At 34.5% G+C, this 22,317-nt stretch overlaps 2 protein-coding genes across 3 annotated transcripts; one reads left to right on the top strand and one right to left on the bottom strand.

Annotated features, from left to right (window-relative positions):
• Window positions 1-3,083: 3,083 nt before the first annotated feature.
• LOC147391791 (WW domain-containing protein) lies at window positions 3,084-14,029 on the top strand. 2 transcript variants are annotated; one of them, XM_086457309.1, is made up of 11 exons: window positions 3,084-3,307; window positions 8,735-8,824; window positions 9,370-9,494; window positions 9,955-10,564; window positions 10,656-10,803; window positions 10,972-12,284; window positions 12,382-12,461; window positions 12,550-12,645; window positions 12,733-12,806; window positions 13,429-13,567; window positions 13,807-14,029. In XM_086457309.1, exons 1-11 carry the CDS (start codon window positions 3,223-3,225, stop codon window positions 13,888-13,890), a joined length of 2,844 nt encoding a protein of 947 aa, XP_086313435.1. In that variant the 5' UTR covers window positions 3,084-3,222; the 3' UTR covers window positions 13,891-14,029. The 2 variants fall into 2 exon arrangements, with proteins under 2 accessions (XP_086313435.1, XP_086313436.1); XM_086457310.1 differs by lacking the exons at window positions 3,084-3,307; window positions 8,735-8,824 and adding an exon at window positions 8,858-9,090.
• Window positions 14,030-15,944: 1,915 nt separating this feature from the next.
• On the bottom strand, window positions 15,945-21,725 carry LOC147391790 (period circadian protein). Its single transcript, XM_086457311.1, has 4 exons — window positions 21,567-21,725; window positions 21,343-21,442; window positions 17,504-17,896; window positions 15,945-16,394 (listed from the first exon to the last, which is right to left on the bottom strand). Exons 1-4 carry the CDS (start codon window positions 21,671-21,673, stop codon window positions 16,266-16,268), a joined length of 729 nt encoding a protein of 242 aa, XP_086313437.1. The 5' UTR covers window positions 21,674-21,725; the 3' UTR covers window positions 15,945-16,265.
• Between the last annotated feature and the right edge of the window lie 592 nt (window positions 21,726-22,317).

The following is a 22,317-nucleotide window of genomic DNA, read 5'->3' as shown; positions in this document are numbered from 1 at the left end:
ACCAAACCATTTCGTATGATTGTCTTCTTAAATATATACAGATGTTTCCAATGAGAGTCTATATTTTGAGAAAATATTAGAATATCATCTATATAGACTAATATGAATTTTGAATATTTTGCAAATATATCGTTCATCATATTTTGAAATTCGCTGGGAGCGTTTTTTAACTCAAAGGGCATGACATTCCATTCATAATGTCCGAAAGGAACAGTGAATGCTGTTTTGTATCTATCTTTATTTTTTATTTGTATTTGCCAGAATCCTGATTTCAAGTCAAATTTTGAAAAGATATTTGCTTCTATTAAGCGGTTAATAAGATCTTGCTTATTTGGTACTGGATATCTTATAGATTGTAATACTTTGTTAAGAGGCTTATAGTTTATTACAAGTCTAGGAGCTCCTCTTTCTAATTCAGCTGCGTTTTCAACATAAAAGGCAGCGCAGCTCCAAGGAGATTTAGATTGTCTAATTAATCTTTTGTCAAGTAGATTTAGATTTTCTCAAAATATTTTATCATAACAATTAAGAGAATAATCAGAACAAGAGAGTTCCTCTGATTCCTCTTCTACGAATTCCTCTAATAATAAAAATATAGAATCTCAATTTATTGATGATATAAAAAAAAAATCTTTCAAATTAGTAAATTTAAAAAATCAAAATACTTTCAACCACAATCAAATTTCTACTCAAATTTTATAAATTATTATCGACAACCAACACCAGTTGATGTCCAATTTGGAAAAAAAATTCAACAAAACATTATAATGGTAATGAACTCTATGAATGGAACATAGATGGATTCACTGATTATCAAATAATAAGCATACTCTCTTAAATGATTGTGTTTGCAAACGTGTGTAATTGTTATAATTTGTCAGAAATCCATATTGCAAGAACCATTGTAGGCGGGTTTACCGATCAACTCTATGGTTGGTTGAACAATATGTTAAACCAGGCTCAAAGAGATGGTATTCTTGATCACATCAAATTAGATGAAAATGACAATTTTAAGTTATATGATAAATGAAATCAAATTTTGTATCATTTTCTTACCTTTTTTTTCAAACATTCTTTAACATTTTAATAGTAGACTTAATGATTTAGGACAAAAAGATCAAGAAATCTTCATTAGTGTTAAATACCAAATTTTAACTGATTTTAGATGGTATAAAGACGTTTTTTTAGCCAAATTTTATCAAATACGTGGATGCAATGATGTTTTATAAAAATAAATATTTATATTTGGTTTACAACCATTATCTGTTGAAAATGTTCGAAAAAAATCTTAAAGGCAATTCTGATAGCATCAACTATAATTAGTTCACCTTTGGTGAACTTATACAAAGAATTAATATGATAGGTCAAAAGCTTTGCTCAGACTTAAAGCTTAAAAAGCAAATAGAAATACAAAAATCTCGCAAAGAATTATGAGACTTTTACTATTAATTTAGAAAAGAAATGTTTCTAGCCCCATTTGCAAAAACAAAATAAAAATAAAATATACCAACAACTTTTAAGAAAACATTATTGTATTCTCTTCCAACATTCTTAAGAAAACATTCAAAAGAAAAAGTAAATCCTGAATCTAATAAAACAAAAGTAAAAAAAAAAAAAAAAAAACAGAAAAACAATCCAAGCCAATTATCTATTACAAATGTAGAAAATCCGACCACACAACAAACATATGTCATCTTAAAAATTTTAAGAAAAAAATTAATGAATTACAGTTGTCTTCTTTTGAAGAGTCTCATTATTCCTTAGAAGATAATTGTTAGTGCCCTTGACTTCTAGATTCATTTTCATCCTCATCGTCTTCAATAAATATGTTTCAACTAAATATTTTAATAGAAAATGAAATACTCTTGTTAAAAATATTAGATGGAATTCTAGATAAAGATCAACACAATCAGCATTTGATACAAATATTAGAAAATCTAAAAACCAAAAAAACCTTCACCAGAAAATATTCCTACTCATTTTACTTTAACTCTCATATATTCAGTAATAGATATTTATTCAAAAGCCAATAAAATCTCTTCAAAATAAACTACCTCTTCAGTAACTCTCTTTAATTTACAACAACAAATTAATCTATTAAAGGAAGAATTTAGAATACTAAAAGAGTAAGTAACAGAATTACAAATAACATCTAATCACCAAATTGATTCAGATAAATTTTATGATTTTGAAGATCAAACTAATCAATTTCTTAATGCTATAACCCAATGTACTTATAAAAGATGGTATACTTCAATTACAATTAAAACTCAAAATTTTTCTAAAAAATTCATTATTCTTATTGATTCTAGAGCTTATATTAATTGCATTAGAGAAGGCTTGATCCCTTTTTTTATTTGTGAGCCAACACAAACATCTTTATCAGTGACTACTGGCAAACCTATTTATATTAAATACAAAATAACAGATTCATTTGTTTGTAAACAAAAGATTTGCCGTCCAGTCATTTTCTTGTTATCCCAACTTTACAATAACAAGTAATAATTGACACTCGTTTTCTCAATCAAATCAAATCATTTTTAATTACCCCAAAAGGGATTCTATGTAAGCTCAGAGATAAAGAAGTTATTTTTAACTTCATATCTCCTCCTATATTTAGAGATGTTGATCTTTTGATAAACTTGATTCAATTAAAAGAAAAACAACTTAACTTTATTAATTAAGAAAAATAATTTCAAAAAATAAAATAAGATATCAATTATCCAAGGAATTTTTAAAAAATAAACGAATTCGTTGATAAATTACTAGTGAGATCATTGATATGACAAATTGTTGGTATTTTATCAACGAATCTGTAGATTATAAAAGGGACGAATTCACTATAAAAACATGTTTTGGGAATTAAAATGAACAGTCCACCAAAATTGAAATTTTGCCTTATGAATTGGGATGGCGTTAGCAAAGGTAGGTATGGCAATAGAATCTCTAAAAAATCAATAAATCAAATTTGAATAAGATAAAGACGAGGGTATTTTGGTCATTTTAAGATCGCCCATTGGAGACCGAATCCTAATCCAAATGACCTTTTAATAGTAACCATATATAATCGTTTCTCCACATACGTGACCCGTCTCCGCTTATTGTAGAAGAAGAATTATTCAATTTAGGGCTCCGTAAATAGGATAGGGTTCGGCCTCAGCTCTCATTGTTAAACTAACATCTCAGCTTTCGATCGATTCCAGTTTTCGATTGTTTGATTTGATGGGGAGGAGGAAGGAGCGTCGCCTCGCAGCTTCAAGTGCGGCTGGTCGAAGAGTAAAGCTCGATCTCTTCGCGGAACCCTCTGGTAATTTTTTTATTTATTTATTTCTCAATTTCGCGTTAAAATCAATCCTCTCTACTTGTAAACCTTTGTACCAAATCTTATAAAACCCCTAAAAATAGAATATTTTTAAAATGAAATTCCTACTGTTTTGTTGTTATTTTATTCGTTTCGTTGCAGATTTTTTCCATCTCGTGGATTGTTTTTAGGGTTTGTTTTTTTTGGGCTTGTTTTGAATTTATAATTAAAAGTTTTAGATATTTTTGTTTATTTATCGGTATAGCTAATCTATTTTTTTTACGAATTGCTGCCGTTTTAATTCTTCTGTTTTGGTTGTATTCGTCATAGTTTAGTTGATCTTACTCGAAAGTTGATTTAAGCTCGATGTACAACAAGAGCCGATGTGTTATATTATATATTTTATTCTAGTCGTGTTTAAGTTTAAGTTTTGATTAGTTAGGAAGTTATTTAACATGGAATTGTAGTTTCGAATTGTGGGGTGGATTGTTAAGTGTAGGACAGGAGTTGTCATGTATTTAATTTCCTTGGAGGATAGAAAAAGGGGTTGAATTTTATTTGACTCAAAAGACTTTATCTTACGAGGTTGGTCATCCTCGAATAACAAATCACGTAATTCTCGATAAATCATTTTAGGTTTTCTTCACAATTCAGTAATATGTTGTTTTAGGGTAATTGAGCACAGGGACTACATTTTGAAAATCTTAGCCATGACTAGAGGTGGACCCAGAAAAGTTAACTTGCAGGGGTTGAAGCATGGTTTTTAAACTCGTTCGAGACCGAGACATATTGCCTGAGTCACAAAGTCATTTTTTGACCGAGTTTTATGTCTCATGTTCAATTTTTTGAGTTATCTCACGAGACGTCTCAAACGTATCGGAAAACTCGTCCGAGACGACTCGGTATCGGAGCTGAACGAGACGAGACGTGTTACGGAGTTTAAAAACCACGGGTTGAAGTAAGTGTATGAAAAATAATATTAGAAAAATTATTAATAATGATGTACATATTTCTTTATAATAGAAGTCATATTACATGTTTTTACTGTAAAAGAAGAACTAAAGATAGATTTTAAATATAAGTTAAATGTACTTTATAACTTATTAAACACTTTACAAAAATATATCTATCCAACTTTGATAAGGTTAGAGGAGGAAGAACGTATAAAGAGACCACCAATGAGAATTGTGAGTTTGTAAAATAACAACCTGTGGTTGATCTCAAATGAGTAAGACTAACCTTACTTGGTAAGATTTCAAATCTTATTAAGGGTGGTTGATCTCACGTCGTGGCATCCAAAAACATGATCCCATGCCACAGGGACTAGGAAAAAATTCTACAAACTTTGAAAAAACAATTCAATTTTTTTATTTGTTTGTTTACTTTTCACCATTGAAATTTAATTTTGAGTTTGATAGCCATTTTCAAAACATTGGATTAAGGCCAATTTTTTTTATTTGTTTGAAGTTTTTTCTTTGGATATGAGTTTTTCCATGAAATCTGGAGGACTGTGGTATTGGATTGCTAATGTGTATTTTGTTTGAGTTCAACAACCGTAAGATTTGAAATCTTACTGAGTTAGTAAGGAAAGAATTTTTCTAAAATTATCTTCACAAAAAAGGCGTAGTAGAAGTTGTTCGACACTCTGAATCTCACAAATGTCCCCCCACCTTTACATTTAAAAGTAATAAGATCTGGTTCATTTGGTCAAAACAAAGAGAATTGCAATCACACGTCCTTGTAATCACGCTGGTCAATTATCAAGATTACAAAACTAACCTTTTTACTATGTAATATTACTCTTTAATTAATATTTTAAATTACAACTAACCCTTTCTAATACATGTGCATTCAACATCCACCTTCTAGTGTATATACTATAATAATAATTTGGGAAAATTACTAAAAGAGGGTTAAATATTTTAATATTTACAAAAAAGAAAAATTACAAAAAATGAATTAAACTGTTGGACTGTCCAGCGTTTTAATGTGTTAAAATTCATTGCTTTACCAAAAATTCCCTTGGAATAGTGAAAACGCTGGACTGTCCTGCGTTTTAATAGCTAGTCTTAACCGGTAATTATAAAAGCACCGCATGAGTTAATAAAGGTACCCACGCCATAGCCGAATTTTTTTTTTTGGTCTTATACGGCTTAAAAGTTTCGGAATGAGCTGATTTTTGGTGAGGATGATCTCTATGATTCAGAGATTAGAAGATCATCCTCACAAAAAATCAGCCCATCATGAAACTTCTAACCACATCAAAATAAGTTCAAGAACCGTAAATCGTCCACTTTTTTGTGAACCACTTTTGATGATCCTCACTAAAAATCAGCCTATTCCCAAACTTGTAACCCATATAAGACAAAAAAAACAAAAAATTTGGTTATGGTGTGGGTGGCCCTTATAAATTCGTGGGATGCTTTTATAATTACATTTAAAATCCTGGACAGTCCAGCGAATTACTAAAACACTAGACTGTCCAGCAACTTGATTCATTTTTTATTTTTTGTTGTTGTAAATATTAAAATATTTAACTCTCAGTTTAGTAATTTCCCTAATAAATTTTTAAAGGGAAAATTACTAAAAAAGGGTTAAATATTTTAATATTTACAAAAAAGAATCTATTTTTTCAAAAATTACCAAAAACGAATTAAATCACTGGATAGTCCATCGTTTTAGTAACTCTCTGGATTGTCCAATGTTTCATGTGTTAAAATACATTATTTTACCAAAAATGCCCTTCAAAATGTTGGATTGTCTAGCGTTTTCATAGTTTGTTTTAACACCCTAACAATTTAGTCCTTGTTCATTTGAGTTTTAGGAGTCAACTTTTTTTGCTTTTAAGCCAAAAAAATCAGATAAATAATGTTCGTTTGGGCTTTTTTGGCCCTCCCAGATTTCAATTGAAGTTCAAAAGTAACTCCTAAAATAAGTCGTCAAAGAGGGACTTCTTCAAATGGTTTTTGCATATAAAACAGCTCAAGTGTAGTAATCAAAATACCCATCACCTTTAATCAAAATTTTAACCAAACTCAGCCTTAAAAAATGAAATGAGATTGTCAAAATATCCTTCATTTTTATCAAATTACCTTTCATCTTTAATTAAATTTTCAACCAAACTTAACTTTAAAAAACAAAAGGTCATTACTAAAATACTCTTCATCTTTAATCAAATTTCCAATCAAACTTAACCTTAAAAAATAAAAGGGAATTACCAAATACCCTTTATATTCTAAAATGCCCTTCATCTTTAATTAAATTTTCAATCAAACCTAACCTTAAAAAACAAAAGGGAATATCAAATACACTTCATCTTTACCAAAATGCCCTTCATATTTAATCAAATTTTCAACCAAATCTAACCTTAAAAAATAAAAGGGGGTTACCAGAATACCCTTCATCTTCCAAAAGGGGATTACTACAAAAATACCCTTCATCTTTCAAAAGGGGATTACCAAAATACCCTTAATCTTTACTATTAAGACTAAGAACAATTCATCATTACTACTTTATTACTAAAACACCCTTCATCTTTATGTGGATGTTGGATTGTGTATTATGCAAGTATTTTCTTTATCAGGAAAATTTTATGTGTTCATTTTTAAGAGGAGTTGTTGCTGAAATTTTGATAGAATTATAAAATTTATAAATTTAATTAAATTGAAAATAGTTATTTTTATAATTTATATATATATATATATATATATTTATTAAGTTATTATGCTCATTTTTGGTGCATTCTGGATGCATTATCTACATTTAGGCTGTTCTGGTCATTTTACCAAAATCCAGCAATAAAAAGCTGTTAAACGAACATCAATTTCTAACTTATGTGTTACTGTAACAAACAAGTTTTTGCTGGACGTGGCTTTTCAAGCTCTGGGCTTCTGCTTCTTTCAGAAGTTAGTTTTTTTGGCCGGAGCTGGCTTCTGTAAAGAACAGACGCTTAGCTTCCATTTAAAATGCTCGACAGTCCAGTAAGTTCCTAAAACGTTGGACCATCCAGCTATTGAATTTGTTTTTGGTAATTTACAAAAAAAAAAGGTTTCTTTTTTATAAATATTTAACCCTCATTTTGTAATTTCCCCTTTTTTAAACTTTGTGGGCCACGGTTGTATCTGTAGTACTCTATAGAAATACATATAAAATCAGTGTGTATATTTCTGCGGCTAACTTCTGCACTGTATAAAAAGATACATAAAATAACATTTTTTATAAATTTTGTGGGGGCCACAGTCCCACAGTCCTTATGTGTTCCGCCCCTGGTCATGACTATGAGGCTTGGCTGAGTTGATCGGTTTTGATGGTTTTACATGAAAAGTAATCAACGTTTAATAAGTTAAAAGTTCATGATCTTTATAAAATAAAATTTTATGATCGAATATCTATTAATCCAGCTTATAAACACAAACTATAATAATTATATTAATTATTTTATATATAAATATATATTTATTAAAGTTATAGAAATCGATCTTAACTTGATGACAGGTCCGAGATTGGACGAGAAGCCAGGTTTGAAAACCATGTGAGCCATGGTGCTGGTTGTGATATGAAAAGCCAACAATTGTTTCTTGGGGTTGTAACACCAACACACTCCATGTTTGACATTTGGGCAGTCCCCCATGTGGCAACTTTCAATGTGGTACCCAGCTTTTCGGGGCTGCATGTAAGAGTTTTCCCAGTTCACCCCTTCCATTGACATCCTTGATGGCCTTCTATGTGGGCTTCTTCTTCTTGGGGGCCCTAGATAGCCCTTTCTCCATGTTCGCAGCCATTTTCTATGAACTTAACCAATACACAAATCACCTGGGCAATAATGGTATGGAAAGTGAAGTCCGTATCTCCCGGGGTCAGAAAAGCTTTTGTTTCCATTGACCCTCCTACTCTTTTCATTGCATCATTTAAAAGTGCTGCATGAACGAACTGTAGCGGACAATATTTCTTGAGTTTTGTATTTTAGCTAGGGTTATGGGTTATTTTTTCTTGAAGTTCAACTACTTGACTATTTTAAGTTGCTTCTAGAGCCTAAAACCTGCCTAGGAAAATAAATGATGTGAATGTTTACCCAGAACTCTATTATTTCCCCAAGTTGTTTGATTTAAAATATGAATTACTATCTTGATTTTTAAAAATAAGAATACAACTATATGACATCATGGTTGGCTTGTTGTGTTGGGTTGCTTCGACATTGTCACTTTTCTTGTTCAAGGAGTGCATGGTTTTTAGAACACCAAATTTAAGTTTTTAATTCATGGTGAATATGACGGGGGTTTTTTATAATAATAATAATAATAATAATAAAATCTTGATCTTTGTTTACATGTGGTTTGTTGCATTCTTTGGGATTGGAAATTGTTAATTTGTATACTACCTGCGTACCTTGCTGAGGCTATGCTTTAATGCAAAATGTTACTTCAAATTTTCTAGGAGATTTGGGAGGCTCCTCTGCAAATGAAGTTGAAGGGGATCAAGATCAGAATAATCATGCTGGAGTCCCCAATTCACCATCTTCTTCAGGTGGGTTCCGTCATTTTTTGCTTCAAAGGACTATGTAGAGAAGGCATGCTTGCAAAGGCATTATTTTGGTGGAATTTGGAAATATGTGTTTGCCCCCAAGAACTTGGTTTTCAGATTGTAGGGTGGCTGAGGTCTTGGGAACATTCAATGGTCAGATCAACTCGGGCCTGCCACGGTGAAAAATTGAATGACTCCCAACCTGTTTAGCCCTTTTTGGCAGCATCTATGCGTTCTGGAGTTTTCGGCTGGAATTTTTTTCCTTCTCGGTTCGTATGTCTCTGGCTTTATATGCTATATATGCCTTCTAACATCTCTTTCCCCATTGTGCCAGGTAGTTTGATCAAATAAACCCTAAGATGCACATGTTGATTATCATTATAGGCTATTTTGGCTAATGGTTTATTTTGCTTTGACAATGATTACATTGATCTTGGCTGATTATTTTACCGGTTCTCTTTGTTTGAGCTTGTGATAACTTGGGTATATTACTACATAAATTTTCAATTAATTTAAAAGTATGTGACGAGTTGGTATCTTTTCTCCAGGTCAACATCAGGACAATCCTTTGCTTCTACTTGGGCAATATAGTGATGTTGAATTAAATGAGAACGCAAGTACAGGACTTAAGCATGCCGTTGCAGAGACTTCCTCAATTGAGCAAAACGGCCAGGTGATCAATCTGGCTCTATAACATTTCTTTTTTGTTTTTCTGTAACCATTTGCTTTTCTTATGCATTTGCTCATATGCATATAACATTTATCACAATTTTTTTGGGAAAGTTTATACTGTTTCCCACAATTCAGTTTGCAGTTTTAATTTAGCGACACTATTAATATGTTGTAATAAAGTTTAAACTTGTTATCCTTAAATATTGTCATGGTATGCATCTTTTTGCCTGACACATGCATCATCATGTGTCCGCACATTTGTTAATGTGTATTTGCGTTGCCTGGTAGATTGCTGACGTAGGACAAATAGGCTTTTGGCGTGATTTGCATTCCGTTTTAAACTTTTAATTGCTCAATACCTGTAGCATATCATATGCATTCTTTATGCTATCACATCTGTCATGTATAGCTTCACATTACTTATGTATTGGTTTTAAGTTTAAGTACTTTGCTTTGATCAGGTTGAAGAGAGTGTCGACAGCTATCTTCGAAATCTAGAAGACAATGCGGGAGAAGTCTTTACTACTCAGCAGGTCAAACAAGAGGAGTTGGAGGAATCTGATCTACTCAATACTGCCAAGGACTTAGATGGCAGTGAAATTAAAGAAAGTGGTACTACTCCCTCGGGTGATCCATGCAACGAAGTAGATTCAACAGGACAAATCTCTGATCCAGGCGCTTCGGGAATGCAAATCACGGGGGATGTGATTTCTGGATGGAAAATAGTGATGCATGAAGAGACTAGTCGGTATTATTACTGGAATATTGAAACAGGGGAAACTTCATGGGAAGTACCCGATGTTTTGGTTCAGGGAGCAGAAACGGAGAGTGAACATAAAGTTCCTTCTGTTACCATAGCAAACCCTTCTGAATCTGGTATTTTAAATGGAGAAAATGATGTGTATTTAAATGTGCCCACCATTAATGACTCCAAGGATGCCAATTTGATTTCCGGAGTTAAAGAAAACTACGAGTGTGGGATTCAAGTAGAAAATTGGAATGAAGAATACAAAGATGAAAACCAAAAAGCTCTAAATTTGAGCTCTGATGTCTATCAAACTGAGCTAAAAGGTATCTCCAATATAATTAGAACATCTTGTCAACACACTTCCTCATTTTTAAATGTTCGCATCTATTCACAGCAGTCCAATTGCTCTTTCAGGTATTGGGAGTCCAACCACCACAGGCCTTGGGGACAGGGATGGACGACTGTTTGTTGCTAATGAGCACACTGAAGCAGGGATATCTCTTCCTACTCATCTTGTGAATTTTAGTGAGCATTTGTTACAAAGATTGAAGGAACTAGAAAGGTATTGCAAATTTTGCTCTCCTTTTCTTGTTCAATGCCAGAAATCAGATTTTATTTATTTATTTCTTTTAAATATTACAAGTTTATTTAAGTTCTTATAAATATTCTTTTACTATGTTTCTCTCGTGTTAAGTTCTCTCATTTGATTTAAAAAATTCGTCTATTTCAGGCCCAATGGCCAACCTCAAGGACATGACTGGATGTCAAAATACATATTGGAAATTGAGGTCAGACTTTCTGATTTCAAGTTGCTTTCGGCTTATGGATCATCTTTGCTTCCATTTTGGACACACTCTGAAGAGAAGCTTAAAGAGCTTGAACGTGCAATCAATGATGAAGTTGGGGCAGGGCACATTACTTTCCATATGGATGACAATTCCTCATTGCAAAGCATGCGAGAAGAATCTGAAGTGAATGGCGAGAAACAAGTTGTCTTTCCTACCCTTCAAGATTCTCATGCTGTTCCCAATGTTGATACATCAGCAATACAAGAAGCACACGACATATCTACCCTTACTGATGTAAATGTCAACCACAATTTTCCATCTGAATCACCTACTCAACATTTGGGCAGTGATGTAGACAAAAGCATGCAAGAAGCTAAAGAGACCGGACATCCATCTGAGTTGATTCCCAAGCCTGGGCCTGATGCTGGGGATGTCATAGACATGGACGTGGACATGGAAGTTGATGATGAAACTGTTGCCAACCACAGAACATCTGGAGATGCATCGAGTGCAGAATGTTTCACTCCACCTTCTGTTGAGTACCCTTCCTCCTCTGCCATTGAAGATGAATATGGTGTCCCGCCCCCTCCTGATGATGAACCCATTCCTCCACCCCCTCCCGATGACGAACCCTTTCCTCCACCCCCACCCGATGAGCCACCCGAACTTGCACATGCACCACCTTCACAATATTATGAGACAGTGCAACCTCAACCCTACACAGAGCAATGTAGTTTTTCTTATCCTGTTTCAGGTTTTCAGTTTTATGGGCCCACGATTGCCGAAGTCCCAAACACTGATTATTATGCACACACTGAAGGACCTCCGATTTCGGAGCCCCAACCAGTCCAGTATTACGGGACTCTACCCCACACATATTCTGAAGCTGCTTCAGTCAGTGTTAACCCTTTGGAACCTTTAGTGTATTATGACCTTCCTAATGGAATGGTCCCTCCTGGACCCGTAATCAGTAGTTTAGAATCTTCTGGATTCTATGTTGAATCTGGTCCCGTAATTTATCAAGATACTGCTGCTGCTGATCAAATGGGAGCTCTTAAAGATCTTCCGGAGTCTGGATGTAGTTCATTACCCAATCTGAAGGTTGAATCTGATGTTTCTGCTGTTTCTGGTGAGACTGAGATGGTGAGAGTACAGATTCCACCTCTCTTGGCCACTTTCGAAAGTACATCAACCATTGCAGTCGGTGAGAATGCTCCTGCACCATCAACTGTTGCTGTTAAAGCTCAATCCAAAGGTATGGTTGCTCAGTCTACGTTACCTTCCTACATCTTTTGCTTCATATTTATTTTTATATATTTGCCTTTACTCAATGATTTTGTCTTCCTTTATAGTTGTGCGCACCAAGAAACGAACTACAGCAGTGGCACCTGCTTTAAGGTCTAATAAGAAGGTCTCTAGTCTAGTCGACAAGGTAGATTTTGCATTTTCTTTTCTTTAATTCAATTCCCCCAATTAGTAATTCAAGAGCATCAAATATTTAATGCTCACTCTTTCATCAGTGGAAGGCTGCAAAAGAGGAGTTGAATGAGAACGAGGAAGACGAGCCTGAAAATGCTTATGAGAAGTTAGAGAAGAAGCGGCAAAGGGAAATAGAGGTTTGTGATGTGATTATGGCTTTTATATCCTAAGACATGGTGTTTTTACCTACATTGTGGTGGCATAAAAATTCTTTGTATCTGCAGAAATGGCGTGCACAGCAAATTGCCAGTGGAGAGGCCAAAGATAATGCCAATTTTCAGCCTTTGGGTGGTGACTGGTACAATTACTCTTAAGAACTTTGATATTTTTATTTTATTTTTGAAAAAAACATTATTTTTCACTGTTAAATTTTAATGTTAAGTTTTGGGAGTTTGGTAGCAGTCCATTTTCAACACCTTGGATGAAGCTTAATTATTTATTTATTTATTTGTTTTTAATCTGAGTTTTTCCATGAAATCTAGAAGGCTGTTGTGTTGGATTGCCAATTTGAAGTCTTTCATATGTATGTAAGATTATATATAACATTTATACGTTAAACTTACCAGAAAGAATAATCCAATATTCTAACAGTTAAGATTGGAATATATATATATATATATATATATATATATATATATATATATATTTGATAATTAAGATTGGAATTCCTTCTCAAATCATTATTTGATGGTTTTTAGGTTGGTTTCCTTCTCAGAAGACTTTCATCTTCTCCATGTATCTGGCATGAAGCCAAGGAGAATCATTTGACCTACAATTTTAATTGTTGGAAAGAAAACATATTCTACTATTCAAATCCAATTTTTCTCTATAATTTGCTTTCTGTTGAAATGCGTTTTAATTCTCTCCAAATCTCTTCTTCTATTGCCCTTAGACCTTTTGTCCATTTATCTGAAATACAGGCGTGAACGGGTGAAGCGAAAGAGAGCTCAATCGACCAGCAAAGCTTTCGCTGTGGAAACTGCACCGGATGCGCCCACAAATGAAAAGCAGCAACCAGATTTAACAGAACTCGCAAGAGATCTCCCGTCCAGATGGCAGGTATGTGTTGTGTACCATTATCCCGGTTCTCTACTTCTCTTTGTATGCAATTAGTGGTGCCCGTTATTTCTTCCCCCCCCTCTTCATATCTTTTGCTAGTTAAGGACCCTTTTCTGTTAGAATTAGTGTAGAGGGCTTACTAACAAAATTCTTCTGTTCTTGATTGGGATCTCATCTTGCTTGCACCTAATATTTGAAAATTCTGAGATTGTTTTTCCATATTGTTGTTCTCTCTTCAGGTTTATTGGGATGAATCATCAAAAGAGGTCTATTACGGGAATGTCATCACATCAGAAACAACCTGGACCAGACCCACAAAATGAGCCGTATCACAATTTTGGCAGCCATAGTTTTCTATTATTCATTTGTAAAATGTTTCCCTATCTTTATGTGGGGTATATAGCAACAAAATCTTCCAAATTATTATTTTTTGTTTGGCATGTAAATGCCCCCAGTCCCAAATTTCAGAGTGCATGCATTTTTCTTTTCGAAATACTGATGTTATTTGTTCCTGGGAGCGAGTTCTTTGAGAGAGGGGTTCAAAATTTGCTAAATGTGTGTCCTCGCGATGGGATGTATGTTATTTTGCTGGGGTGTGACCAAATGAGTATGGTGACGTGAAGTTAGTTGTCACTTAAGTTTAGTAAGGATGTTAATTGTGAAGGCATGCTGCGAATGTGATGTGGTTTCCCCTAGTGTGGGTGTAGATTTTGTTCCGAGTATCAAGCTCCTTTCAGTTCGATTGTGAGGTCAATTGCTCTCTTCTTCCCAAGTCACCTTCCTCCTTGTGGTGTAGCTGCGCCAGTATGCTCCCTCTCGTACTGGCCTTTGATGTTGATTCCACATCATTGTCATCATTGACAGGGCCCACAGTGTGTTCTATCTGATCTCTGGGCACATTCAGTCTCCTGACTCCTCCATTTACTGATGTACTGGCCATCCTTCATTATGTGCTCCATAAGTTATCTTTGTTATCAGCGCTGTTCTGACCATTCTCCCCTCGTTTCTTCCAGATCTTTGGTTGAAAGGTGGGACCAATGGGAGCATTCGCCAATTAAGAATCCTTCATAACATGTGGTATCTAGCACTACACTCGAGCTCACCCTCATTGCTTTTGCCATCTTCCCTTGATGCAGACTGAAACAACTAGACAAGTGTAAGGAAGATAAGAAAGGGTTAGAAAATTTTGGTTAGATAGAATGTCTCCATGGATAGAGCTAAGAATTGTGGTTACAAATTTTCTTCTAGTTTCAATCCTCTTCCTTTCAACTTGATGATATGAATTCCAACCCTCGATCTTGGTCACCCACCTTAATATAGTTTTTGAAAATCTTTGGTCATACCATGGTTCAACCTACCTACATCATTCTAGCTGCATGATTGTAAGCGCAGCATATAACACTTTTGAGACTTGAGTTCGTGGAGGCTCGTTTGTGCATATGATGGGTATGTATGTCTAAGCATTCAACAAGGATGTCTCTTTTTCATCTAATTGTTAGAACTTGTGTTGCCATCATTCATACATTAACTGGAGAGACCACAACAGCCATTTTGAACTTTGGACTCCTTTTTTCTTATCAAGGCGATCTAGGGGGATTGTGCATGGTTGGAAGATCCGAGAGTTCACTTTCTCGACTTTGGGATGAAGGATATAATCTTCATCAAGGTCTAGTCTTGTCTCAAACCACATTTGATGAACATGCCCATCATCAGTTGGTGTAATATGTGATGGATGTGCTATTTTCCAAACATACTGAAAGTGGAACTTGGGGCGATGGTTCTAATTAATTGATTTATAATCAACGAGGCAGACAGCAGGTGTGGACAGTAAAATAATTAAAAAAACACTTTTATTATTATACTAGATTTGGAGTATGAAGCGCATAGAAAGGTGGTGGTGATTGGTGACCATCAGGTCAATTCTTTGTTCATTTAAGCCATTCTTCATTAGTTTATAAGAGAATACCAAGGTCAAGGGGCATGTCATCAGTTTAAAAACACAAGCAGGGATCTCATATATTCACCAAAACAAGCATGGGCATGTCTAAATTACCCTTAAAAGTATCAGGGACATCCGGCATACGACAAATTCAACAAATGATTTTTAGCTCCCAAAATTTCTTGATACAAACTCTACCCTATCATGTACCAAGTCAAGCCTAAGGAGGGTAATTTTGTAAATTGAGGATGCCATTCAATATATGCAGGCATGGGATTAGTGGATCCCGGATTCTGTGAGCCAAAAAAGAAAACCAAATTCAATACCTGATTAATAAATTACACCAATAATGACTAACGGGCTTAGGCACATAATCTTTGTTTTCAAGTTCCGGAAAAGCCAGTGGGCACGACTAGGCCATGATGTGTGTCTAGATAATGGTCTCACAAGCACCCAAATACAAATTCAAACCTTGATATCTAATCAATGTGACAGACATTTATGCTTAAAAATGGAAATATCCATACGGCTTTGACATTCACATGCCACCCATTTTGAAGTTCCCAGCACACCGAGTCTACATATTGATCATCATATGCCAGCACAAAACCACATGAATTTTCTATTGAGCAGCAGCACAGCACCATCTTCCTTGCGAGAAGGAAAATGATGGGTGTACCGTGTACAAGCATTATCAATTTTGCAATAAATGCCACAGAAATACCAAAAAATTTCATGGAATTACTAGCAACCAACGTGTCAACCATATAATGCACGCCATGGCTCCTGGGGTCCCTTGGTTTTCTCTGTTGGATCCCAGTGGATTCTGTCTTTTGAGAAGCACAACCCAACATTGCTCGCCAAAAACTGTCCCATCTCATACAATGCCTGTGAATCGAAACAATGCGGAAATCAGACCAGTTTATATGTTGATCACTCAAATAATCCTCTTTTTGTTTTTTTTTTTTTTTGATGCCGAAGATCGCTCAAATCATCACAAGAAGGAAATTGTAAATAAACAATCCAATTAGACAAATCATAGCAGAACAGTGAGCATTGGTTTGGTTTTAAGGAGGACCCTTCTTTATGGTGATCATATCTTTGGGCAAAATCAAAGCCATAATTTTGCGCTAAGCATCAGATCTCTCTACATGTAAGTTATATTCAGAGGACACTTTTAGTCATTCAATGACAGACAAGGTCATATCATGTCGCAGCAGACCTCATTTACGAAGAAGCAAGCCCAGAGGTAGTTGGAAAAATACCATTCACAAGGATTAAGGGCCCTAAGCTCCATGGACTAAACAATAACAATCCATTTAATTGTCACAAAGACCACAACAGAAAGACGAGTCATTTGTCATTTATGAGAGAGTAATATAATGTGATTCTTAGTGAACTTGCCAAGGGCATTGTTACCCAAAACGGATGTCATGCAAGGCCTCTCAAACCACTGGGGCAGAGAGTAATATAATGTGATTCTTAGAGCACCACTGCTTATTGGCCTGCTATGCTTAATGAGACCACTTGTTTTAGGTTGAGCAACATAAAATAAAACTAGCAAATAAACCTTCTGAAATGTCAAAAGTCACTATGTGATATATTATACCAAGTTTTTGAAATTTGCCGATACCACACCGATATCTAGATAAAAGTGTGTGAACCTTCTGTGGTATATGCATCAGGAAAATATGGGACACACCCTCAATTTAGAAGCTTGAAAAGAACTAAACAATATGCAAAGAAATAAAAGTGGAACTAAATAGACATTTTAAGAAAGTTATCAGAATCACCCAACTTCCACATCACTATCCCCCCTAAAATACAATACCCTAGACTCTCTAGATCAATTTGAGTAAGTTTCCATATCAAAGGGATAATAATCTTGTAATTTTTCCGCGTTACTTTTTATAGTAATTCTTTAAATTCTAGGTACTATTTAGCAATCTTTTTTACTAGCGTGGGTGCACTTGTAAATATGTATAAACAATAGATACCTCAAGCTCTTCCTCTGTATTTCTTTTGGTTTGATTTCTTCCTCGTGGTCCAATGAGAAGAACAGTTGGCAGGTTCAAGATATGGACCAAATGAAGCAAGCAGGCCAAAGGTTCATAATGAATCAGCAATGACGGTGGTGGTTTCTGGGTTCCGGCAACCATGGACTGAGTTAAGTCAGTTGCTGGGCCTACATGGGTACCATAAAGTGTGACTTTTTTGCCATCCATTGTTGGACTTGCCATTTCTGAGTACAACTTTGATGCTGGCACAACAAATGGGAGTATGATTGTGGGCATAGTAGAAGAGTTTTCTCCTGTGATGGATGCCAAGACTTCATTAACGGCACACGCAACAACTGGTGGCTCATAACTTTCCAGAAGCAACACAGAAACCTGAAAAGATCAGAAGATTCTATTGAGTAGCGTACAAATGAACTAAAATTTAAATCACAATCAAAGGCAGACAACCTGCATTAAATGTAGTTCTAGATGGAAGGTTTGGAGATGGAACGAAAATGTACATAAAAATATATTGGTTGCAAGCGGGTGAAGGTGGTTTTTAACAGTATTTATAAACGAATGAAATTTAGAGGTTGAATGAAAACATTTTCACACTGCCAGCCTCAGGAAACTAAAGAAACTAGACATATAATGGAGAACATGTCCTAATACTTGAGGTCAATGAATCCTACACATCCAAGACATTACTATCATCGAAGTATTATCCCAATATTTGGGTTCAGCTGAACAAATATTATCCCTCCATTCAACTTTTTCTAAAGTAATGTCTTATGTTAATTCAAGTGTATTCATATCCACTCTCACTTCCTCAATCCATGACTTTTTTGTTCTTCATATCTTCCTTCTAGCACATTCTTTTTTATTGGGCTTTATCAGTCTTTGTTAGATATGACCATACCATCTCAATCGATTTTCCCTTCGTCAATCACCTATTGGGGCAACTCCTTCATTTTTCATTTCTTAATTTATCTTTTCTTAATCTTTCCCCTCATCCATCTCAGCATCCTCTTCAATACTATGCTCAATTTAGGAATGTGTTGTTTCTTAATTGCCCGACATTCAGCTCGATAAACTATAAAGTACAATTGGTCTTACCACTGTCTTATAATTTTTTTTTCTTTTTTTGGATAAGTATAAAATTTCATTAACTAAAAAACTGGAGGATGAGAGGGCCTACAAAGAACAAACACCAAAACCACAAAAGTGGAAAGAAAAAGAAAAACAAAACAAAACAACAAACACCCCCAGAAGAGGGCACCAACTAAGAACAAAGATCAACCCATCTAAAAACAAAATCCTCGAAGAAAACCCCTTCAAAGTCCTTGTTCATCTTGCACCAATAGAATAGAAGAATATCCAAGGTCACGTCCCTAGTTGACGGGTTGTTGCCTTGAAAAATCAGTCTATTCCTTTCCTTCCAAATGCCCCAACTTATGGCAAAGAGGACAGCCTAGAGATCATGGTTTTAAATCTCGTTTCGATCCAATGTTTCAGTTTCGAAACATTCAAAATATTAATAACATTTTTAAACAAAATCTTTCTCAAAAGACCAAGGTCAAAGGGGTATTTCAATAGTTTGAAAACACATGGGTATATCAAATATTTACTAGAATATGAGGACTGGTCTAAATGACCTAGTCTCCTAGAGAAGACCAAGTTCAAGGGTGTTTTATCTAAATTGTAAAGGAAGTTAGAATTTGTAAAGGAGTTCGAGGGATGAAAGAGGAGGCAACAACAACACGCAGGTACCCTCTCTCTCTCTCTCTCTCTTTCACAAAGATCTTCTCATGCAAATCTCTCCCCAGATCTCTCTCTCTCTCTCGCAAATCCCTTCCTCAAATATCCCTCTCGCAAATCTCTGTTGGAGATGTGTAAATCAGAAAAAATTAATGAAAGAGATCGAAATTTGGAATGTTTCGATTTCTATGTGGTTTCGTCTCAACATGGCAAAAATCCAAAACGTTTCATACATAACGAATTTTTAAGCCATGCTAGGGATATCTCTTCTTGCTAGAAAAAATATTAAGATTCCACCCAACAAATAGGGATTCCACAAACCACAAAGATATCTTGTTTCTTATAAAATTTTCCTTTTAATTTGTTTAGGATGCATGGGTCACATAACATTCCACTAGCACATCACCTTTTTAATCATTCAACTTTAATTTTATGGGCAACATCCCCTCAATCTATCCATTCTTATGGGCAATAAAATCAATATTACAAAATGGTTGCTTCAAGATGTTTTTGGGACCATCAATTTTTACGAATCCTTCCTCTTTGCATGTGTCATTACATTCCTCAAATTTTGTTTTGTTCCTAATAATTTTAAAATTCTTGGACTTCAAGAAGCTCTCCAACATTCTAGTTTTGCATCAACTCCTCTACTCCCCATCAACTAATACTATGTTATCTACAAATAAGATACACCAAGAGACATTCTCCTAAATATGAACAATTACTTCCTTCTATAAGTAAAGACAATAGATGTGGACTCAAAACTAATCCTTAATAGGAACTCATTTGTCTCTTCACCATTTGTTCTCACTTCCAAAACATTTTAATAATGCTTTATGAGGTTTCCACTCTACAATATCCCATTTTGATAAATCTCAGTAAATCCTAGCTTTCCAAACCATAGATAATTTACCACAAATCCAAATAGTTATTCGAAAATATTTTTTCTAAGGTGTCTTAAAGCCCAACCAAACTGATCAGTTGTCATGACTCATGAGTTAGTTCAATCTCACATGTGAATCCTTTGTATCGGTGCTTCAAATCATGTCTCCTGTTCTAAACTGAACCCATCGTTTTAATGCATATATTTTAACATGTCCTTCCCTCCTTAAGCATCTCTGTCTCATCTCATACATGGTTTTAAAAATCGTTTGAGACTGAAACGACGGACAAAGAATGTGATTTTCAATGTGAATCATCCTTCAAAAATATTGGCTGAGCCAATAAAACTTGCTCAAGTCAATTGGGTCTTACTTTTTGTTAAAAATAAATAATTTTTGAATAATTTAAATATGTATTTTCTAAATAGAAATACGATGGGGTGACTAAACATCATTTTTTAAGACAGCTTCTATTGTCACACCTTTTACTAACTGCAACCTAAGATGTGCGCTGATTCTTTGGTGATTTACATATGAATTGGCGTGGTGTTAGCAAAAGTTAATGTGGCAATAGAAGTGTTTTTTAATAATGAGGATATAAACCTATATTAATAAATAATTATAAACCGAGTTAAATAGATTATCTTGTACAAGACGAGCTGACTTGGGCGAGTCAACTTGGTATCAGTGAGGAACATAGTGTTAAATCTCGTCCAAGACTGAGATGACTCAACAATACGGATATACACGGAGTCTGAACAAGCACATCATCTTGCAAGATAAACAAGATGTCTCGAACGGTATTTTGAAAATCTTGGCCGAGTCAACCAGGATTTTGCATATTTTGATTAAAATAATTTTAAAAAATAGATTTTAAAAAGTTATTATATAAATAAATCATGATTTATGTCTAAATATTTCCTAATCTATCTTATTTTATAACAAAATTACAATTTTTAATTTAAATATATCTAAATCAATCAATATAAATCGAGTTTAATGGTCTGTCTCGTTCGATGCGAGTTGACTCATCCATGGACGAGACGAGACGCCAAACCGAGTTTTGCAACCATGAATTGAGGAACAAGTCGATAAGCACAAAGTTCTCGATTGGAGACGTTCATAACTATTTTTCAGCAAACCAAATTAAAATAAACTTCTAAGAAGAAATTAGATCGTTTAAAGAGAATCATAAAGCACCTGATACAAGCCCTTAGGATCGATAAAGTGAATGGCGTCGCCCGAAGCATTGGTACCAATTATCCCATACTTCTCTAATGGTAGCTCGAACGAGGTTTCTCTGCACACACAAAAAAAAAATCAGAGAAAAATTCGATTCAGATTGTTGAATTTTGTTTGTTAAATCGAAGAAAAAAAAGGGTTTCGAACTATGGAGGAGGAGGAGAGTGAGATAGGTAGATTACAGTCTCTCGAGAGGATTATTAGGGTTTGGTCGAAGCGCATCTAAGATTGAAGGGCCAAAACCCTCTGTGTCTCTGAAAAGGAAGATAATCTTCGAGGCAGTTTTCATTGTGTGTGAAATGAAGAAAGCTCAGCAACTGAAACGAGGCATGGTTTTACGTCACGTCTCGGACCTGCCAATACCGAGTTAAATCGCTAGTAATCTCATCTCGGACGAGATAAACCATTTAACTAGGTTTATTTATTTTTTTAATTAATATAATAGAGTGATCATCGTAGTCAGAAACCTTGTTAGCAATCTCCCTTTATAATTCTTTAAAGTTTCATGAATTTTTTGTTTTTTTCAATGAAAGTATTATTAATAATTCGTGGATTTTAAGTAGGAAAAGAATAAAAAGTGATTTTTATGAATTTTTATATAATATGGTGGAAAAAAAATGCTACTATAATTTGTTGTATGTTGCAAAGTGTAAACTTGGAAGTTGTAACATGTAACACAAGTCGACTTTGAAGCGGCCTTGCTTCAAAATTTTAGAAGAATTCACATTTTTACATGTCAAATGTTACTTTTATCTTTTAAAAAATAATGACACGACCCTCTACATTTATTTGAGATCACACCTTAATTTTTCAAATTTATGACTTGTCTCATGATTTTGGTCTTCTTTTAAAAATCAATAGAGCAATAACGTCAATGTCCTCATTATCACCACCATCATTATTACCATCACTATTAAAATCACTATCAGATGG

This window comes from Akebia trifoliata, chromosome 11 (genome assembly GCF_017979445.1).
Source record: "Akebia trifoliata isolate Shusen 1 chromosome 11, ASM1797944v1, whole genome shotgun sequence".
Classification (NCBI taxonomy): domain Eukaryota; kingdom Viridiplantae; phylum Streptophyta; class Magnoliopsida; order Ranunculales; family Lardizabalaceae; genus Akebia; species Akebia trifoliata.
The sequence above is the reverse complement of the archived record's forward strand: the minus strand, read 5'-3'. Positions and strand labels throughout refer to the sequence as shown.

Bases quoted from the DNA above. Each gene is read 5' to 3' on its own strand.
- LOC147391791 (XM_086457309.1), top strand. From the start codon at position 3,223: ATGGGGAGGAGGAAGGAGCGTCGCCTCGCAGCTTCAAGTGCGGCTGGT. The intron at 3,308-8,734 runs GTAATTTTTTTA...CAAATTTTCTAG, and splicing joins TCTCTTCGCGGAACCCTCTG to GAGATTTGGGAGGCTCCTCT. The intron at 13,568-13,806 runs GTATGTGTTGTG...TTCTCTCTTCAG, and splicing joins ATCTCCCGTCCAGATGGCAG to GTTTATTGGGATGAATCATC.
- LOC147391790 (XM_086457311.1), bottom strand. From the start codon at position 21,673: ATGAAAACTGCCTCGAAGATTATCTTCCTTTTCAGAGACACAGAGGGT. The intron at 21,443-21,566 runs GTAATCTACCTA...TTGTGTGTGCAG, and splicing joins AATAATCCTCTCGAGAGACT to AGAAACCTCGTTCGAGCTAC. The intron at 16,395-17,503 runs GTATCTATTGTT...TTCGATTCACAG, and splicing joins ATACAGAGGAAGAGCTTGAG to GCATTGTATGAGATGGGACA.